Source organism: Lethenteron reissneri, chromosome 61 (assembly GCF_015708825.2).
Source record: "Lethenteron reissneri isolate LAM-NWPU_2019-01 chromosome 61, ASM1570882v1, whole genome shotgun sequence".
Taxonomy (NCBI): Eukaryota; Metazoa; Chordata; class Hyperoartia; order Petromyzontiformes; family Petromyzontidae; genus Lethenteron; species Lethenteron reissneri.
The window spans coordinates 3,036,281-3,056,705 of NC_083839.1; the positions used below are offsets into that span (position 1 = coordinate 3,036,281).

The 20,425-nt window shown below is 48.8% G+C and overlaps 1 protein-coding gene across 1 annotated transcript in view; it reads right to left on the reverse strand.

The window, feature by feature from the left end:
- LOC133358246 (potassium voltage-gated channel subfamily H member 8-like) overlaps positions 1 to 20,425 on the reverse strand; it is a 94,296-nt gene that overhangs the window by 39,790 nt on the left and 34,081 nt on the right. The window contains exons 4-8 of the mRNA XM_061576488.1: positions 15,959 to 16,098; positions 13,820 to 13,913; positions 7,688 to 7,837; positions 2,954 to 3,111; positions 151 to 358 (exon numbers count right to left, since the gene is read on the reverse strand). Coding sequence (XP_061432472.1) covers positions 151 to 358; positions 2,954 to 3,111; positions 7,688 to 7,837; positions 13,820 to 13,913; positions 15,959 to 16,098 — 750 coding nt within the window. The remainder of the gene's footprint in view (positions 1 to 150; positions 359 to 2,953; positions 3,112 to 7,687; positions 7,838 to 13,819; positions 13,914 to 15,958; positions 16,099 to 20,425) is intronic.

Sequence of the window (20,425 nt, forward strand, 5' to 3'; positions counted from 1 at the left end):
ATGGTACGTTGAGCTTCTTTCGCACCGTACGCTGATCGAAGGTGCCCTGCTCGTGGGCTCCCGGGGGGGAGAGAGCGGTGGTGGTGACAGAGGCAGGCGGCAGGCGGAGGTTCCATGAGGTCGGGGGGGGGGGGGGGGGAGGAGGCTCACCGATGTTCCAAGTCTCCGGGTCGTTTGCTGCCATCTCCTTGCGTCCGATGACGAACCACACGCAGGCCATCCAGTGGGCGAGCAGTGCGAACGTGCACATGAGCATCGCCAGCACGACGGCGCTGTACTGCGAGTAGCGCTCCAGCTTCTGGCGGAGACGCAGCAGTCGCAGCAGACGCACCGTCTTCAGCAGGTGCACCAGCGACGTCTGTGCTCGCACCCAGAGAGAGAGGGGAACTGTTGCTGCATAGACTGCTGCTGCTGCTGCTGCATATGCTGCTGCTGTTGCTGCATAGGCTGCTGCTGCATAGGCTGCATGTGCTGCTGCTGTTGCTGCATAGGCTGCTGCTGTTGAATGGACTGGTGCTGCTGCTGCTGCTGAATGTACTGCTGCTGCTGAATGGACTGGTGGTGCTGCTGAATGGACTGGTGGTGCTGAATGGACTGGTGGTGCTGCTGAATGGACTGGTGGTGCTGAATGGACTGGTGGTGCTGATGAATGGACTGGTGGTGCTGATGAATGGACTGGTGCTGCTGCTGCATAGGCTGCTGCTGCTGAATGAACTGGTGCTGCTGCATGTACTGCTGCTGCTGCATAGACTGCTGCTGCTGCTGAATGGACTGGTGCTGCTGTTGAATGTACTGCTGCTGCTGCATGTACTGCTGCTGTTGAATGTACTGGTGCTGTTGCATGGGCTGCTGCTGCATAGACTGCTGCTGCTGCTGAATGGACTGGTGCTGCTGCATAGACTGCTGCTGCTGCTGCTGCATGTACTGGTGCTGCTGCATGCATTGGTGCTGCTGAATGGACTGGTGGTGCTGCTGCTGCATGTACTGCTACTGCTGCATGTACTGCTGCTGCTGCTGCATGGGGTCCTGCTGCTGCTGCTGCTGCTGCACGGGCTGCATGGTCCACAGTACAGAGTTGCAATCGAGACGCAGCAGTGCAAAGCGGTGTTTGAGATAATTGCTCAGCAAGGAGGTGATCGCAAACCAAATACGTTTCACACACGAAACGTCATGCGCACACAAGCAAACAGGTGAAACGCTATGCTGTGCCCGAGATCGCCCTCTCTTGTGCCCACTTAATTTGAGTGATGCACACGCCATGTGACAATCATCTCTTCAATGTAGTCTCGTAATTATGAATTGTGGGTGCGCGCAAATAACATTTATGGGCTAGGCGTTCCGAAACGCTGCGGACAACACAACAGATGCCTCCTGTTTTTGGCAAACTTTTCATTTCGTCCACTGTTCTCGTATGTTGGAGGGGAAATTAAAAAAAAAATTCGCAAGAGAGCAAATTTCAACTTTTCGGTAAAAAAAAAATCACATTCCTGCGGAGGGAGCTGGTAGTAACGTTGGGTTGCTCGGTCAATGGCCAGGGTCAACGGCGGCGTGGTGTATTCCGCAAAAATATGCCCGACTGTGAGGGCGGGCACAAGCCGGTGTGAGTAGGTTAAACGTTGAGTTTTATAAGGGCACCACGGGGTGACCAGCACCTCCCCTCCCCACCCAGCCCCACCCCTCCCACCCCCCACCCAGCCCCTCTCCACCCTCCCCACCCAGCCCCTCCCCACCCTCCCCTCCCCACCCAGCCTTACCCCACCCTCCCCACCCAGCCCCTCTCCACCCTCCCCACCCAGCCCCTCCCCACCCAGCCCCTCCCTCCCCGACGGACACAATAATCTCCTGTGGGTTGGTGTAACCAGGAGGTTACTAGCAGTATGAATTTTCAGTATCACTTCAAATGCAGTTGCCTCTGCCGCGCAGAGAGCTTCTTGGTGCCACCGTCAACATTGATTCCGCAGGGCGAAAAGAGCGCAAACACAGCGCGGGGTCGTGAGAGAATGCGACCCCGAGAAAGTGTCCCGTGAGAATTGTGTTGCGTGTGCAGGTTTGCGCACAGGGCGTATCTGCCCGAGTGAAATCAGCGTCTGAAAAAAATGCGTACGCACCTAATTCATAATGCATACATGGATACACGTAAACGCACGCTGTACGTTGTTTAACGGCGCTATTACCCGATTTGTACCCGCCCGCATTATTTAACGTGGACAAATTTTCACCGCCGTCATCATTTAAACAGCGCGTTGAGAGGCGATGCGTGGCGAGAAAATGCCGAACAAATCAGGAGCGGCAGGCCCCCTCTTCGGGACTGACCGCGAGAGAGGAAAACTTTTTTTTTACAATTTTTTTTACATGTATTATGTTATTATTTCCCTTCTACGTGACTTTACCGAAAGAACCAATAATATGAATCCCTGCAGTCACGAAAGCTTTCAATAAAAAGTATTACAACTTTTCGATTTAAAGCTTTCGTGACTGCAGGGATTCATATTCTTGGATCTTTCGGTAAAGTCACGCAGAAGGAAAATAATAAAATAATAAAAATAAAACATAATAAAATCATTCTCACGACGTTTCGGCTACAACGCAAGCAGCCATCCTCAGGTGGAGAACAGGTCTGTCGAGGACCTGTCGAGGACCTGTTCTCCACCTGAGGACGGCTGCTTGCGTTGTGGCCCGAAACGTCGTGATAATTATTTTATATTTTATTTTTATTATTTTATTATTTTCCATCTACGTGACTTTACCGAAAGAACCAAGAAGATGAATCTCTGCAGTCACGAAAGCTTCAAATCGAACAAGAACACCCTCGTGGGCGAGTGCTCTCTCTCTCTCTCTCGTTAAATAATGGCTTTAGTTGGCGGGCACGTTCCTTCTTCACACCCCCACATCCCTCCCCTCCCTCGGCGCAGGTTCGCTCGAAGGCTCGTTGCAAGCCTCGGGGAGGCCTTACCACGGTGATGTTGAGCGCGAAGAGAAGGTCGAAGGGCAGGGCTGCGATGAGATCGATGAAGAACCACGTGGTGGAGTAGTGCATGCAGATGAGCCGTGAGTCGTACACCACTTGGCCGGACTTGCTGACAAACGTGGTGCGGAAATTCAGGATGATGTCTGCACGGGGACACACGCATGGCAACGTGTCGTCACGACGGATTAGCAGGTTAAAGGCGCAGCCCTGCAGTTGCATGCTTGCTTGCTGGGAATCTGTGAAAAAGATCTTTATAGCTTATCGGATTCCTCCACTTTGTACGCCACTGCAGGAAGAAGTGCCGACGCTTAAAGGATCGTTAAATAGCCCCCCTAGGGCATTGGTTCTGAACTATGTTTGGCTACTCCTGTACCCCACCGTTGCTGATTTTAGTTTCAACCGAGTAACCCTCTTGGCTGAATCTTAATTTTGGAGCTTTCGTGACTGCAGGAATTATTCTTTGGTTTTTTCGGTAAAGTCACCGTATAAAGATAAAATAATAAATTAAATAATAGCATACGACGTTTCGATTGCAACACAAGCTGGCCCAACGTGGTCCTGAGAAATAAATGTATGAACAAGGAATATCAATAATTTAACCGATTGTCCATTTTGCGAGGTATATCCTAACTTAGCTAAGTAACCGCAAGATAATAGATTTTTTTTTAAACGAACACTCTGCACGTGTGATGGTATTTGTTCGCGTTTTCTGGTTACCCTTGGAAACCACATTGTTTACAATCTGTGAGTTTATAAATGTTTTTTTTATGCTTTTCTCGGTTACCGTATGTTTTTACATTTTATCGCCGTTTTATTTTACATTGGCAGATTCGTACGCGATTGTTCACCAATGACTCTCGTGCATGATTTCATTTCTCACATCGATAAATCACCTCCCGTTTCCCCGTGGGACATTGCCCATGTAACCCCCGCAAGGGGTATGCGTACCCCTGGCTGAGAACCCGTGCGCTAGAAGCTCTCGATGCGAGATGCTCTTTCTGAGGACCAAAGTGGTGCAGGCTTTTAGTGTGCTGATCTTGAAGGTGCATTGAAAAATGATAATACTCCGATTGATACGCCTGCTGTTGTGGAGTGGCTTTTGACTTGCATCCCACTGGGATTTTTGCACACAGCGTTGGTGTACGGTGTTTTTTTTTCTGCAATATTCTGCTGTCTTTTCTTGGATTTTCTGTTTGCACTTAGTCACATATTCACTTTAAGATGTTTTTTGTTCGTGTTTTTGTTTTTTGTTTGTTGCGGTTGCACCCGATTCAAGAGCCGAATGGCTCACAGGGCTACACCTAATACATGAACTTGAACTTGAGCCCCGACCTTCCCCCTTCCAATACGTTCCATACATTGGCTACCACATTCTGATAAGCTCCCCCCCCCCTCAGCTTGTATTTAAGAACTTGCATCTTGAATCCCTGCCTCACTTGATGCAGCAAATCTGGCTGTGACGGTCCCACCTGATGACAGAGACTTGTGTTGCCTCCGAAACGTCGTGATTTTTATTATTTTATTTTTATTAACAAATTTTACCTACGTGACTTTACCGAAACAACTAAGAGTAATAGTATGGTGCAGGCTGCAGTAAAGGTTCAGACCCGCTTTTCTCGAGGTTATTTTTGCGGCCTATCTCAACTCTTACACACTGACCAGGCGTCTTTGGATAGATATGGTTCGTGCCGACACTTTACCCAGCACACATGAACTGGATCTTCTTCTTTGACCTCAATCGCTGCTCTGCCCTTCTGCGTGGTGAACCCGTTTATTTCTGCACGTGTGGACAGAGGAGGGAGGAGGAGGTGGTGGCCATGAGAGGGGGGGGGGGGCATTTGTAAAACTTTTGCACTATTTTTCGATTTAAATAATAAAATAATAAAAATAAAACATAATTAAATATAATACAAATTCGATTTAAAGCTTTCGTGACTGCAGGGATTCATCTTCTTGGTTCTTTCAGTAAAGTCACGTAGAAGGGAAATAATAAAATAATAAAAATAATACACATAAATAATAGAATATTATTTTATTATTTCCCTTCTACGTGACTTTGCCGAAAGAACCAAGAAGATGTTGCACTATTGTTAGCAACGCCCCCACCCCTCTCCCTGGATTGCAAGTCCATTGTGCCAAACATGTGAATTTGAACTGTGTACGAATCTTGCTTTGGCCCAAAATATTTGGTATCTTTTATATATTTAATTATCATTGCGTGTCTGTGTTAAATGACAGCATTTCCATATGAATGCCAAATTCGGGTTCGCTGCATATGCACTTATGGCCGGGTGGGCTAAGAGGCGCACGCGATGTGTAAATAGCCTTCTTTTGTGCTGGTGCCGACAGAAATGATGTCGACAACCCAGGGCCAGATTGCCGAAACAATTAACCCGTAAAAACAAAGTTTTTCACTATAAATCCTTTATATGCGTGGCATCGGTTTTATTTTATTATTCATTTGTTTTTCTTGAGTAAGAGTTTCATTTTTATCACATTGGTATATTAAATAAAATATGAAAAAAATGTGTTTCCTAAAAAGTGGAAAATTTGCAAAAAAATTTTCACCAAAATAAATTGTCACGCACAACGAGTCTGTGTGCAAAATGTCAGCTCGATTGGATCACGGGAAGTGGGTTAAAAAAAAACGACTGAAAGATTTGCACGGTCGTAAGCGCGCAAGCAAGCAAGCAAGTGAACTTAATATAAAGGATTTAAAAAGCAAGAAGAGGCTTTTATCCTTTCTGGCGATAAAACCGGCAGGTATATCTTTGGGACCTTTTTTCTGTGCCGGATAGGTATGACTGCTCAACCTGAGCTTTTGATGCTTTGATACTCGCTTTGCCTTTCTACTGTTTGACTTTTTGGTCGTCTCACACTTGTGGGTGAGACTAGGCCATGAAGAAGACTGTCTCTGGCGTCGGCCAATCGAGTTTCAAAGACAACGCAAATGATATTATTATTATCAGAGCACGTTTGTTTGAATGTTTTGCCACGAGTACGTGTGGTTAATGCAAAAACATATCTCTTAAGTGTTTCTAGAAAGGGTTAAAGGGAAAAAATCGTAATCAAATTCCTTTGTCAAGGCGCTCTTCCCCCTCCAACCCAGCTTAAATATACGCTTCCAAACATGGTGGTGTTCATTCAGACGCTGTCTTTCCGACAGACCTGTTCTTCACCTGAGGACGGCTGCTTTTGTTGTGGCCGAAACGTCGTGAGAATTGTATTTAATTATGTTTTATTTTTTTATTTTATTATTTCCCTTCTACGTGACTTTACCGACAGAACCAAGAAGACAGAACATGTATTTATACTGGAAGAATCCGAACAACTATGAAGCTCGTTATCACAGATGTCCAGTTGGGGCGTGTAAACACGTTACAACAACAAACAGTACAACACACGATAGCAGCGCAAAGTCCAAGAAAGGTCAACAAATCACCCAAACACAAACAAATACATCACTAAACCATCCACCAGACCAAGCTCACTGAGCTATTAACTTAATAACTTATTGTTCAAAAAGCGACCTGGCCACAAATGATAGCTCAACAAAGTGGCCTTTCATTTGGACATTTATAGCGGCAACATTATCTAAATAGTCTAAACGCACCTTGATTCAAAAATGTGGAGGGAAAAACCGGAGGACCTGGAGAAATTAAAAAAATCCACGCGACCCACGGGGAGATGGTGATACAACGCAAACTCAAACATACAGAGGGCATCAGGGGTCGGGATCGGAACCCCGGCCTGCTGCATACCAGGCGAGGTAGTTAACATCTCACCACCTACAATTTGACATTCAGGCGGTAAGGTCACAGCCATAGCTGTCAACCCCTTATCAGTGTCCTACCTTGTTACAGACCAATTCAGATCTCACCCCGTGTCACTTATACATCTCAACGTTCATCCTACAAAGTCACTATACACTTACTCTATTATACACTACACTATACACTACACTATACACTACACTATTACATACCTATCAACCCCTTAGCAGTGCCCTACCTTGTTACATGCCAAGTCAGACCTTACTGGTCACCCCATTCCATTATAAATCTCAACGTTCATCCCATCACAAGGGGAAAAACACAAATTAGACCACATTTTTGTTGCCCTATCGAAACGGCTGGACCTGAAAACTCAATTTGCCTGGACAAGAATACGGGTTAAATCGTATGGGTTGACAGGTATGGGCGTGTAGTGTGTAATGTAGGGTATAGTAGTGTAGTGTATAACAGTGTATTGTATGGTAGTGTAGATGAGTGTAGTGTATATTAGTGTATAGTGTAGTGTATAATAGTGTACAGTAGTGTAGTGTATAGTTCATACCTGTCAACCCCTTATCAGTGCCCTACCTTATTACAGACCAACTCAGACCTTATTGGTCACCCCGTGCCCCTTATCAATCTCAACGTTCATCCTCCAAAGTCCCATCCACAAGAGTGAAACACACAAACAAATAAGTCAACATAGATTTGTTGCTGTTGTTGTTCTTGTGGCCCCGTATTGAAACGGCTGCTCGCCGTATGGACCTGCAAATCTCCCTGCGCGTGAATTCGGGGCCATGAACCGCTATGGTCCGACAGCCATGAGTGGAGAGAGGGGGGGGGGGGGTGTAAAGTAACCGAGCAGCAGTAGCAGCAGCAACAACGCGGTATTCGGGAGGCGATGGGGGTGATGGGAGAAGGGGGGGGTCGAAGTGCATCAACGGACCCGTGATGAAGAGGAATTCGACGGCGATGTCGCTGACGATGGTGATGCGTGACGGCACGGGCTTGTCCTCCTTCCCCACGAAGCAGACGTTGTAGGGCACCGTGAGAGCCACGTAGAATGTCGCCAGCAAGGTCAGCCAGTCCCAGCCGGCTGAGACGGGCGGGTCGGGTGGTGGAGGGGAGAGACGATACACAATTCGCGGCGTTACTCGAGACGCGTTCGCGGGACGATTCTCTGTGCCATGTTTGCACCGTTGTCCTGCCTACGTCTCGACCTGCCCCGCGGTCAACGCCAGCTGCAAAGATAAAGACAAAGATCCCATCCCGTATAGCCTGTAACGGACCGTAGGGGCAAGTGCTGTTGGCGAGCACCTATGAAGGCCGGCACGGCACCACAAGGGGGTGGGTGGCCAGCACCGCGCCCGGACGCCTTTGTCTCCCCAGTGGCGATGTTTACTACACACCGCACCAGGTACTCGTTTGAGGCTGAGTCGACCTAGGGGAGGCCCAGGAACCGGTTCTTATTCACGTCACTGGTGTTGGCCATGAGCGGGAATCGAACCCAGGTCCCCAGGTTCGTAGCGCAGCAAAGCGCTAACCACTGCACCACCGCTCACCCTAACGCTTTTATATGCTGAACCGTCTATATGTGTTTGTGTTCATCTTCCCTTTCGATTCGTGCAGTTCACCTGTCGCAGATTGGCCCTCGCCCCCGCCTCTGCAGTCGCGGCAAATAATTATTTGTCAGAATATTTTCTTTTTTTTAGCAATTCAATTAATGCGTCGTGATGTGTCACGGCAGGTGGGTGGCTTCTCTCATTTGTTTTTGTCAATTCAATAATGTTGATCGTGAATAAAAAACAAAAAATGTGCCCTCGTTTATCAGTCGCGGATTTCTGCAATTATCCACCAGGCAGACCACGTGTTCCAGAAGGAACGAGAAATCAAGCAATTGCTCCGATTTGAGATTCGATGAAAAACAGAAGCAAGCATCGTATTGTATGCCTTTAATGTTCTTCATAGATGTTTGTTGCTGTTAATCCACTGCTGGATAAAGGCCCGGGAAAAGTTGCTGGGATGGGTGCGGTGTGTAGTAAACATCACCGCCACTGGGGAGACAAAGGCGGCCGGGCGTGGTGCTAGCCACCCACCCCCTCGCGTGCCGTGCAGGCCTTCACAGGTTCTCGCTAACAGCACTTTCCACAACAGTCTGTTGAAGGCTATACTGGGGGATCTTTTGTCTTTGTGGTGAGTGCCAAGGACCAGTTCACATACCGCGCTTGTCACCGATGTTAGCGTGGCCGGGAATCAAACTCAGGCTACCAAGTCCACAGTGCAGTGCGCTAACCACTGCGCCACCACTCGACATTTGGGTTGACTGACGGTCCAGCGCTAATATCATTCCGGTCACTCATCACCTCCTTGTCACTCTTGTATCGCTACTAGCACGGTTACTGTTCTCGTCAACTTCACTTATTCATTCTCCCTCTCCATGTTGAGAGGGAGACATCTGGAGCAGGCCCGACTGGCGCGTCTCGATCCGTCACGTGGTGTTGAACCCCATCACACCGCAACGAGCATTACTCCACAACTCTGGCTGTCCTCCTGATGATGCTGGTTGTTGTTGTGATTATACCGGCGAAACGTCACGCCACTCGAATTGTCAATGTCGTCGTGGGTTTACTCTCCAACGCACAACCGGTGTGCTGAACTAGTGTACTACACTATACACTACACTATACACTACACTACTATACACTACACTACTATACACTACACTACTATACACTACACTATACACTACACTATACACGACACTAGAATTGTAAATGTCGTAGTGGGTTTACTCTCCAACACACAACCGGTGTGCTGGACTAGTAAACTACACTATACACTACACTATACACTACACTATACACTACACTATACACTATAATTATAAATGTTGTAGTGGGTTTACTCTCCAACACACAACCGGTGTGTGCTGAACTAGTATACTACACTATACACTACACTATACACTATAATCGTAAATGTTGTAGTGGGTTTACTCTCCAACACACAACCGGTGTGCTGAACTAGGAACGGTTTGGCACAATCGTGTTACGTTTCCTAACCCTAGCCAGTCTCACCCCTTCATTTAACCTCAATCAGTTCTTTTATCTATCTTATCGTACGCATAGAGAGGCTTTCATAGGCCCCTCTGACAGAAATGCCTCCCCTATACGTGTGCTATGAATAAGGGCACTAGCTCAAAATGTCACCTTTTATATATCTTTTTTTTCCTTTACGAGCCACGGTGTGTGATTGACAAATGAGTCGAGTGTTATATGGAGTATATCTTTTTTCCTAAGCGGAGCAGGCATTTGCCGCACCGACCACGAATTTATCTTGAAAATGGGTCCCGCACAGCGGTTCATTATAGGCATTCTCATGTACTTGGTTGCTACGTTGGTGCACTAAAAGGAAATCCTTTTTGGGCACTTTTCTAGTCGAGTTAAAAATAAGACCGACCTCATTATCATTCCGCCTGTGTTTCTGAGAACCTGCCGTCACGTGTGAGGATCGGGGTGTTAATTTCCGTTGATTGAAATTAGCACCAAAAAAATATTCGTCAGCGAAGCGTTTTGGTTTATTTTAGCCGACGGTGGCCGCCAGAGGATGAAGTTCACCAATCGTGATGAAGACTTTGACTTCTTACCCCCCGAATACCACCAGCATCACCAGCACCACCACCAGCACCACCAGCACCACCACCAGCACCACCAGCACCACCAGCACCACCACCACCAGCACCACCACCAGCACCACCAGCACCACCAGAACCACCACCACCAGCACCACCACCAGCACCACCAGCACCACCAGCACCACCACCACCAGCACCACCACCACCACCACCAGCACCACCAGCACCACCAGCACCACCACCACCAGCACCACCAGCACCACCACCAGCACCACCAGCAGCACCATCACCACCACCACCAGCACCACCACCACCACCACCAGCACCACCACCAGCACCACCAGCACCCCCACCAGCACCAGCACCACTACTAGCACCACCAGCACCACCACCACCAGCACCACCAGCACCACCACTAGCACCACCAGCACCACCAGCATCACCACAAGCACCACCAGCACCACCACCACCAGCAGCACCACCACCACCAGCACCATCAGCACCACCAGTACCACCAGCACCACCAGCACCACCACCAGCACCACCACCACCAGCACCACCACCAGCACCACCAGCACCACCAGCACCAGCATCACCACCAGCACCACCACCAGCACCACCAGCACCACCACCAGCATCACCACCAGCACCACCAACACCACCACCACCATCACCACCACCACCAGCACCACCACCAGCACCACCACCACCATCACCACCAGCACCACCATCACCACCACCAGCACCACCAGCACCAGTACCACCAGCACCACCATCATCACCACCAGCACCAGTACCACCAGCACCACCAGCACCACCAGCACCACCACCAGCAGCACCACCACCACCAGCACCACCAGCACCACCAGCACCAGCATCACCAGCAGCACCAGCACCACCACCACCAACACCAGCACCACCAGCACCACCAGCACCAGCACCACCAGTACCACCAGCACCACCATCACCACCAGCACCACCAGCACCAGTACCACCAGCACCACCAGCACCACCACCACCAGCACCACCAGACCATGACTGCGCACCAACACCACGACCACCAACAAACAACAAAGATCCCCCGTATAACATTGACAGACTGTTGGGGCAAGTGCTGTTAGCAAGTAGCATCTATGAAGGCCGGAACGGCACACGACGGAGTGGGTGGCCAGCACCACGCCCGACCGCCAGTGACGATGTTTCCACACCGCACCAGGTACTCATTTGAGGCTGGAGTAGACCTAGGGGAGGCCCAGGAACCGGTTTCTATTTCACGTCACTGAGGTTGGCTGTGGGCTGGAATTGAACTCGGGTTGCCGGGTTCGTAGTGCAGCACGCTAACAGCTACACTACCGCTCCCCACCACCACCACAACTACAATCACCACCGTCACCGCCATCACCACGAGACTATGGCTTCGTACCAAAGACCAACACGTGGCTGACTGACGAGACAAAATTAAATTAACGAGTGTGAACGAAGATTCCGACGACAATTATTTGGTAACGCTGTTAAAGCAGTGCACTGAGAAACACCCAACATGGTCAATTTTGATTTAAAGCTTTCGTGACTGCAGGGATTCATATTCTTGGTTCTTTTGGTAAAGTCACGTAGAAGGGAAATAATAAAATAATATAAATATAATTTTTTTTCCCTCCTACGTGACTTTACCGAAAGAACCAAGAATATGAACCAAACATGGTGCTTTTTTCATACCTGTCAACCCTTATTACAGACCAATTCAGACCGTATTGGTAACCCTGTTCCCTTATAGATCTCAACGTTCATCCTACAAAGTCCCATCACAATGGAGAAGCACAAACAAATAGACAAACATTTTTGTTGCCCGCATTGAAACGGCTGTACGCCGTATGGACCTGGAAACTCAATTTCCCTTTACCAGAATACGGAGCAAACCGAATGGGTTGACGCGGTATGTCAATTGGCTATCCGTGTCTACATAACAAGATTAACCGAGGTCACCGATTGGCCGACCTGACAATATTGGTGGGGAGAATAACGCACTCCCCCAACGGCAAACATTCAGTCGCGGCGAGCGTTTGACTAAACGCTTGACGGTTCTAGCCTCTTGGCTACAATTTAAACCGCTGGCTAAATTTACCACTCATAAAGAGATGACCTTCACTTCAGGCAGCGCGAACCGCCCAATGGAATCTCCCCAAGCCTGGAACGTCTTTTCAAGAAGCGTCAAGAATACGAGTGATCGAGGGAAGAAGACAAAAAAATAAGAATAGCAAAGCACAGGAGGATGCTCCGGTCGGCTGTTAGGAATAGTGATAGCGCAAGTGTCTAGTTAACGTGTGATTGGCCAGTCTGTTAGGGCTCGTGATAGCGCTCGTGTCTAGTTAACGTGTGATTGGCCAGTCTGTTAGGGCTAGTGATAGAGCTCGTGTCTAGTTAACGTGTGATTGGTTAGTCTGTTAGGTCTAGTGATAGAGCTAGTGTCTAGTCAACGTGTGATTGGCCAGTCTGTTAGGGCTAGTGATAGCGCTAGTGTCTAGTTAACGTGTGATTGGCCAGTCTGTTAGGGCTCGTGATAGAGCTAGTGTCTAGTTAACGTGTGATTGGCCAGTCTGTTAGGGCTCGTGATAGAGCTAGCGTCTAGTTAACGTGTGATTGGCCAGTCTGTTAGGGGTCGTGATAGAGCTAGTGTCTAGTTACCGTGTGATTGGCCAGTCTGTTAGGGCTAGTGATAGAGCTCGTGTCTAGTTAACGTGTGATTGGCCAGTCTTTTAGGGCTAGTGATAGAGCTAGTGTCTAGTTAACGTGTGATTGGCCAGTCTGTTAGGGCTCGTGATAGAGCTAGTGTCTAGTTAACGTGTGATTGGCCAGTCTGTTAGGGCTAGTAATAGAGCTAGTGTCTAGTTAACGTGTGATTGGCCAGTCTTTTAGGGCTAGTGATAGAGCTAGTGGCTAGTTAACGTGTGATTGGCCAGTCTGTTAGGGCTAGTAATAGAGCTAGTGTCTAGTTAACGTGTGATTGGCCAGTCTGTTAGGGCTCGTGATAGAGCTAGCGTCTAGTTAACGTGTGATTGGCCAGTCTGTTAGGGCTAGTAATAGAGCTAGTGTCTAGTTAACGTGTGATTGGCCAGTCTGTTAGGGCTAGTGATAGAGCTAGTGTCTAGTTAACGTGTGATTGGCCAGTCTGTTAGGGCTAGTGATAGAGCTAGTGTCTAGTTAACGTGTGATTGGCCAGTCTGTTAGGGCTCGTGATAGAGCTAGCGTCTGGTTGGCTAGTTTGTTTGGGCTAGCGGTCGTGCTGGCGTCTGATTGGCTAGCGCACTCCAGTCTATACTCCGCCCAACGTGTCAAGTTTTTTTCCCTGGCAGGTGCCGCTCGTTCGCTCTCTCTCCGTCTCTCTCCGTCTCTCTCCACTAGCGCCGCTGTCGGCCTCGGGGCAGAGCTGGTGAGGCGCTGGGTTACCCTTGAAGGTGGCGTAGTGAAGCAAGATGAATCTGGACTTCTGCACCGTCGCCACCTTGTACTCCGGCAGCACCAGCTGCTCGCGTAGCACCCTCTGCGCGGAAAGGAGAAAGAAAGAACTTAATTCTAGATTTGAAGCTTTCGTGACCGCAAGGATTCATATTCTTTTTTTTTCACTTGATGCAACAAACGTGTTGTGACGGTTCCACCTGAAGACGGAAGCTTGTGTTGCCTCCGAAACGTCGTGACTTTTATTTTATTCTTATTTTATTTTACTTTTATTAATTTTAATTTCAATTCTTTTTTACCTACGTGACTTTACCGAAAAAAACCCAAGAATATAAAGCAGAACTTGCTGAAGCTGCTGACCCGACCGCCCACTGGACATCGGCGAGAAAGAGCTTTGCAGCTCATCGGATTCCTCCAAGTCAAAATTATTATTCTGATTCCGAGTCTGGGAAACGCTCCTTAAAAAATTCCGCGGAGCGTCTCTTTCTCGCGCGCGCGAAAGAACCCATCACGGTTTACCCCGTATTCTTGTACAGGGAAATTGAGTTTTCAGGTCCATGCGACGTACCGCCGTTTCAATACGGGCGAACATTTTTTTCTATTTGTTTGTGTTCCTCCCTTGTGATGGGATTTTGTAGGGTGAACGTTGAGATGTATAAGGGACCCGGGTGACCAATGCTGTCTGAATTGGTCTGTAATAAGGTAGGGTGCTGATAAGGGCTTGACAGGCATGTATATCTATTTTTTTTTACACACAATAGCCCGATTCAGAATGGGGAAAAACACACACACACACAGCTCCCTCCCTGCGAGCAATAAACCCAGGGGCCAGCTGCCCTCGGGATAAGGACCAGCCAAAGGGGACTGGGCTCCCTGCTCCCTACCTCCCCTCGTAGGGGCGACGATTGGGAACGTGGCAGGGGAGGGGGTGGGATGTACCCAAACAGAACAGCAACAAATTTCGATTTTAAGCTTTCGTGACTGCAGGGATTCATCTTCTTGGTTCTTTCGGTAAAGTCATTATTTTATTATGTTTCATTTTTATTACTTTATTATTTCCATTCTACAATAATTAATTTATTATGTTGTATTTTATTAGTTTATTATTTCCATTCTACGTGACTTTACCGAAAGAACAGCGACAAATAAAATAACACACACACACACGCGCGCGCGCATCGAGCGGATTTGTCATTCTTACAGATCCCCTGTGCCTTCGAACACCGAGCGGCTCACACACACAACACACACACAACACCAGTGGTGATTCAGGCGACGGATGTCGAAAGCCGGTGCACGGATTGCTTGTTATTGAACCAACGCCGCTGCCGTGCGGTTGACGGGCTTGCGTGTAAATATAGCTTAGACAACAACGAATAGACAGATGTGGGGACGAGGTGCAGAGGGGGGGGGGGGGGAGGTGGTGTTTAATCCACTATTTTATTTGGGATTGCAAATTAAATGTGCGTATGTTGAACTTATTTCGCGCCGTACGTAGCCAGCCGCGCTAATCGGAGGTGCGGGGGGAAAGACAACAAACTGTGGGTCTATGTGTGAGTCTGTGGGTCTCTGTGTGAGTATAAGGGTCTCTGTGTGAGTCTATGGGTCTCTGTGTGAGTCTATGGGTCTCTGTGTGAGTCTATGGGTCTCTGTGAGTCTATTGGTCTCTGTGTGAGTCTATGGGTCTCTGTGTGAGTGTATGGGTCTCTGTATGAGTCTATAGGTCTCTGTGTGAGTCTATGGGTCTCTGCGTGATTCTATGGGTCTCTGTGTGAGTCTATGGGTCTGTGTGTGAGTCTATAGATCTCTGCGTGAGTCTATGTATGTATATTGAACTTCTTTCGCACCGTACGTAGCCAGGCGTGCTAATCGGAGGTGCGGGGGGGGGGGGGAAGGACGACCAGAGTTCCCGTGATGGCCCAACGCTCCTTGACGCAATCAGCGAGGTCACCGTGGTCCGTCTGCGGCAAGCGCTTCGCTCGCGCGTGCGTAACGAGCGCGAACTTCCCAGCGGCCGTAACCATCACAGCGCTGCGGTTGCAACAATCCCCTTCCCACCCACCCACCCCACCCTGTACGGTGTAAATCACCGTGCATAGCCCCCCCCCCCCCCCACGCCTCCACACTCACGTTGTTGATCTTCAGCTTGCCTTTGCTCTCCTTGTTCTGCAGGTGGCCCGACAGGTGGTAGAGCACCGCGCGGCTTCTGCGCCGGCTTGACATGAACGCCGGGCGAACCGCCCGCCGCTTCTTCCGCCGGCTAGCGTCTTCTGGAGGGGGCGGGGAGGGGGGGGGCAGTGGGGGGGGGGCAGCGGAGGCAGGGGGGGGGTCACGTAACGCACAAACAGGACCTGGCCAGCGCACGTCACGGCTCAGACGGGGTTGACGGGCCCCGGTGATCAGAGGGTGTGAAGGTTCGCAAGTTCAGACTGAGAATCTTGATCCTTTTTGTGGGTCTTACGGTAAAGTCACGTAGATAGAAGAATAATCAAATAAGAATGTATTTTTAAATCCTTTATATTAAGTTCACTTGCTTGCTTGCTTGCGCGCTTACGACCGTGCAAATCTTTCGGTCGTTTTTTAACACCACTTGCCGTGATCCAATCGAGCTGACATTTTGCACACAGACTCGTTGTGCGTGACAATTTATTTTCGTGAAATTTTTTCCCCCAAAATTTTACACTTTTTAGGAAAAAAATAATTATATTTAATTAGCTTAGTGGTGGCAGGCAATAATCTGACCCATAGGTGGCAGCCATCTCAAGCCAGAGAACGAGAGGACTCTAGCCGCCACGCATATAAAGGATTTATAGTGAAAAACTTTGTTTTTACGGGTAAATTTTTTTCTATCTACGAGACTTTATCCAAAGACCCAAAGAGTATGCATTCCTGCAGTTACGAAAGCTTAAAGTCAAGATTTTAGAATCTTCATCCACGCGGCCGGATGAGGAGGAGAAATCCGATGGGCAGTGAATCTCCCTTATTTCACAGCGGTCTCCAGTCGGGGCACGGGGTGAGAACGTGACAACGAGCGACACAATGACACGTAACGAGTGTAAAGTATAGAGGGAAATGCCAACATCAATTACAAAATATGTGCAGATAAAGCGAAACAAACATTTGTTCCTAACCAGATACGGCCCACAGAGCGATCAGCTTCTTTTTCAGAAGCCATCTCGCCATCACAAATGATATCTCGACGAAACGGTGGCTTATCAAGTTCTTCCCCTACCCCTCCTCTACTCCTCCCCTCTATCCTTCCCCGTTCCCCAGTCCCTTTATCCGCCCCCGTTACTTTGCTACCCCCCCCTCACTTTGGCCCCCATTGAAACTCTCAGGCTCGCTGTCCCCACGTAAGCGGGGACAGTGAGCACATCATTTCCTCCACCTCTCCGCCCCCCGCGCCTGAAATATTTAAACATTTTTTTTCTTTCGATTTAAAGCTTTCGTGACTGTAGGGATTCATATTTCTTTGGGTCTTTCGGTAAAGTCACGTATAAGCGAAATAATAAAATAAAAAATTCTCACGACGTTTCCATTGCAACGCAAGCAACCATCATCAGGTGTGAAAACCACAGCAAGAAAATTTTGAAAAAAGTGGCGTTTTTTTCTGAACGTCAGCACCACGGACAGCAACTGGCGGTTGTTCAGACGGACGAATCCATCTCGGCTCGGAATGGAGGAGGGGGGAGAGAAAGAGAATGGAATGCGGTCTGAAAGTCACCGTAAGCGTGAACACAATCAATTAAGACCGCACGGGGCATGGCAGGCGATTTCAATCGACGTATCGTCAAAGGACGAGCACAAAATATAAACACGACTGAAACTAAACCAACACGTATACAAATACGGACATCAATAAGGTATCCGTTGCTGCTACGTTTCCATGGAAACATGACACATTTATGAAAACGTGCGATTCTTCATTTTTCATCGGCGGGTGTTATGCATTAAATAATAAAAACAAACTCGACTGTTACCCAGCTGAGAAATATTTTTGTTTACAAAAAAAAATCAATTCACGAGCGAAGATGGATGTGCGTCTTCGCCACTTTCATCATCATCATCATCAGCAGCAGCAGCAGCCATGATCAATCCACAGCTGGATGAAGGACTTTCCCAAGGCCGTTGCCCCCTCCAGCCCCCCCCCCCCCCAGATCTCACGACGCATTAACCCGCTCGGCACGCGCGCGCCACTTTCATTCCCATCGCTTCTTCCCACTCGATGAACGAGCCCAGCGAAACGCGTTCCCCACTCTCCTCGCTTGTCGCTCCGTCATTCATGCCCGCCGATGCACCCCCCCCCCACCGCCCCCCCACTGCTTGGTGTTCGAGACAAGCATTGAACCGATGTCCACACGTCCCTCGACGCCCACGTAGCCCCGCTGTGTTCTATACACCACTTTGCTGAACGTAAAAAAAGAACAATAACGAATAAACGATTGAACAAAAATTCCAAGCGCGTTGAAATCTTCGCGTTCATTTCTAGCACCCCCACGGACGGATGAGCAATTGCTTTAATTGATTCCGTTGCGGGGAAGTAAGCGAATTCTATTTTGGTGCGTTTTTTTTTAATTGAATGTCTCTCGCGCGCGCGCGCGGAAGCAGCCGTCACACGTACGAGGTAGGGACACTGCTGCCAGTCCACGCTTTGTGTTTTCAAATATAAAATTTTTTTCTCAAAAAATCGCGCCGCCAATAAAAATTCGTGCAAATTTTTTTACATTTTTTATCCCTGGTGCGCTCTCAGGTCGGAGCGCGCATTGATGTCCCCGTCGTCTCTCTCGACGCTCTGGGAGCTCCTTCCGTGGGGATGGAGCTGTTCACGACGAGACGTGACATGTGCACTGCGCAGAAACGACACGGAGAGTTGAGCGGTACTGGCCGCTAGAACCCACGCAGCCATGAAAAAGCGAAATATTTCTCGTTCATGGTTCGTTCGGTAAAGTCACGTAGAAGGGAAATAATAAAATCACTTTACCGACAAAACCAAGAATACGAATCCCTGCAGTCACGAAAGCTTTAAATCGAAAGAAATAATTCTCGTTCATGGCGTCAAAAAGAATTCGATTCAATGCGATGTCCCACCGTTTGCATCTGTGAAACTAAAATTCGATTATTTTATTTTACGAGGTAGGGCTCACTGAGCTACTATATAGCTGTTTTTTTCAGAAGCGACCTGGCCATCACAGATGACAGCTCAAGGAAGCGGCTTATCACGCGGGAACTTAAAAGCAGCCAAATATTCTAAACGCACGTTGATTATGAATGTGGAGGGAAAAACTGGAGGAATCGGGAGAAAAATCCACGCGACCGCAAGGAAAGCATGCGAAGTCTAAATGTACATGCATCAGAGTGGGAAAAGAAGCCACGACCTCCTCGATACCAGGCGAGGTAGTCAACATCTCCTGGCCACTGTGATAATGAGAGCGCGAGAGAGAGAAAGAGACACGCAAACTCCAAATAAACAGCAGGCGTCAGGGTTGGGATCTAACCCACGACGACCTCTTGTATACCAGGCGAGGTAGTTAACATCTCACCACGGTGAGAGAGAGATACACGCAAACTACAAATATACAGTTGGCGTCAGGGTCGGAATCGAACCCACGACGACCTCCTGTATACCAGGCAAGGTAGTTAACATCTCACCACGGAGAGAAAGAGACATGCAAACTTCAAGTAGACAACAGGCGTCAGGGTTGGGATCTAACCCACGACGACCTCTTGTATACCTGGCGAGGTAGTTAACATCTCACCACGGTGAGAGAGAGATACACGCAAACTACAAATATACAGCAGCAGGCGTCAGGGTCGGGATCGAACCCACGACGACCTCCTGTATACCAGGCGAGGTAGTTAACATCTCACCACGGAAAGAAAGAGACACACAAACTTCAAGTAGACAACAGGCCTCAGGGTCGGGATCGAACCCACGACGACCTCCTGTATACCTGGCAAGGTACTTAACATCTCACCACGGAAAGAAAGAGACACGCAAACTTCAAGTAGACAACAGGCCTCAGGGTCGGGATCGAACCCACGACGACCTCCTGTATACCAGGCAAGGTACTTAACATCTCACCACGGAAAGAAAGAGACACGCAAACTTCAAGTAGACAACAGGCCTCAGTGTTCGGGATCGAACCCACGACGACCTCCTGTATACCTGGCAATGTAGTTAACATCTCACCACGGAGAGAAAGAGACACGCAAACTTCAAGTAGACAACAGGCGTCAGTGTTCGGGATCGAACCCACGGGACCTCCTGTATACCTGGCGAGGTAGTTAACATCTCACCACGGAGAGAAAGAGACACGCAAACTTCAAGTAGACAGCAGGCGTCAGGGTTCGGGATCAAACCCACGACGACCTCCTGTATACCTGGCAAGGTAGTTAACATCTCACCACGGAGAGAAAGAGACACGCAAACTTCAAGTAGACAACAGGCGTCAGGGTTCGGGATCGAACCCACGACGACCTCCTGTATACCTGGCAAGGTAGTTAACATCTCACCACGGAGAGAAAGAGACACGCAAACTTCAAGTAGACAACAGGCGTCAGGGTTCGGGATCGAACCCACGACGACCTCCTGTATAC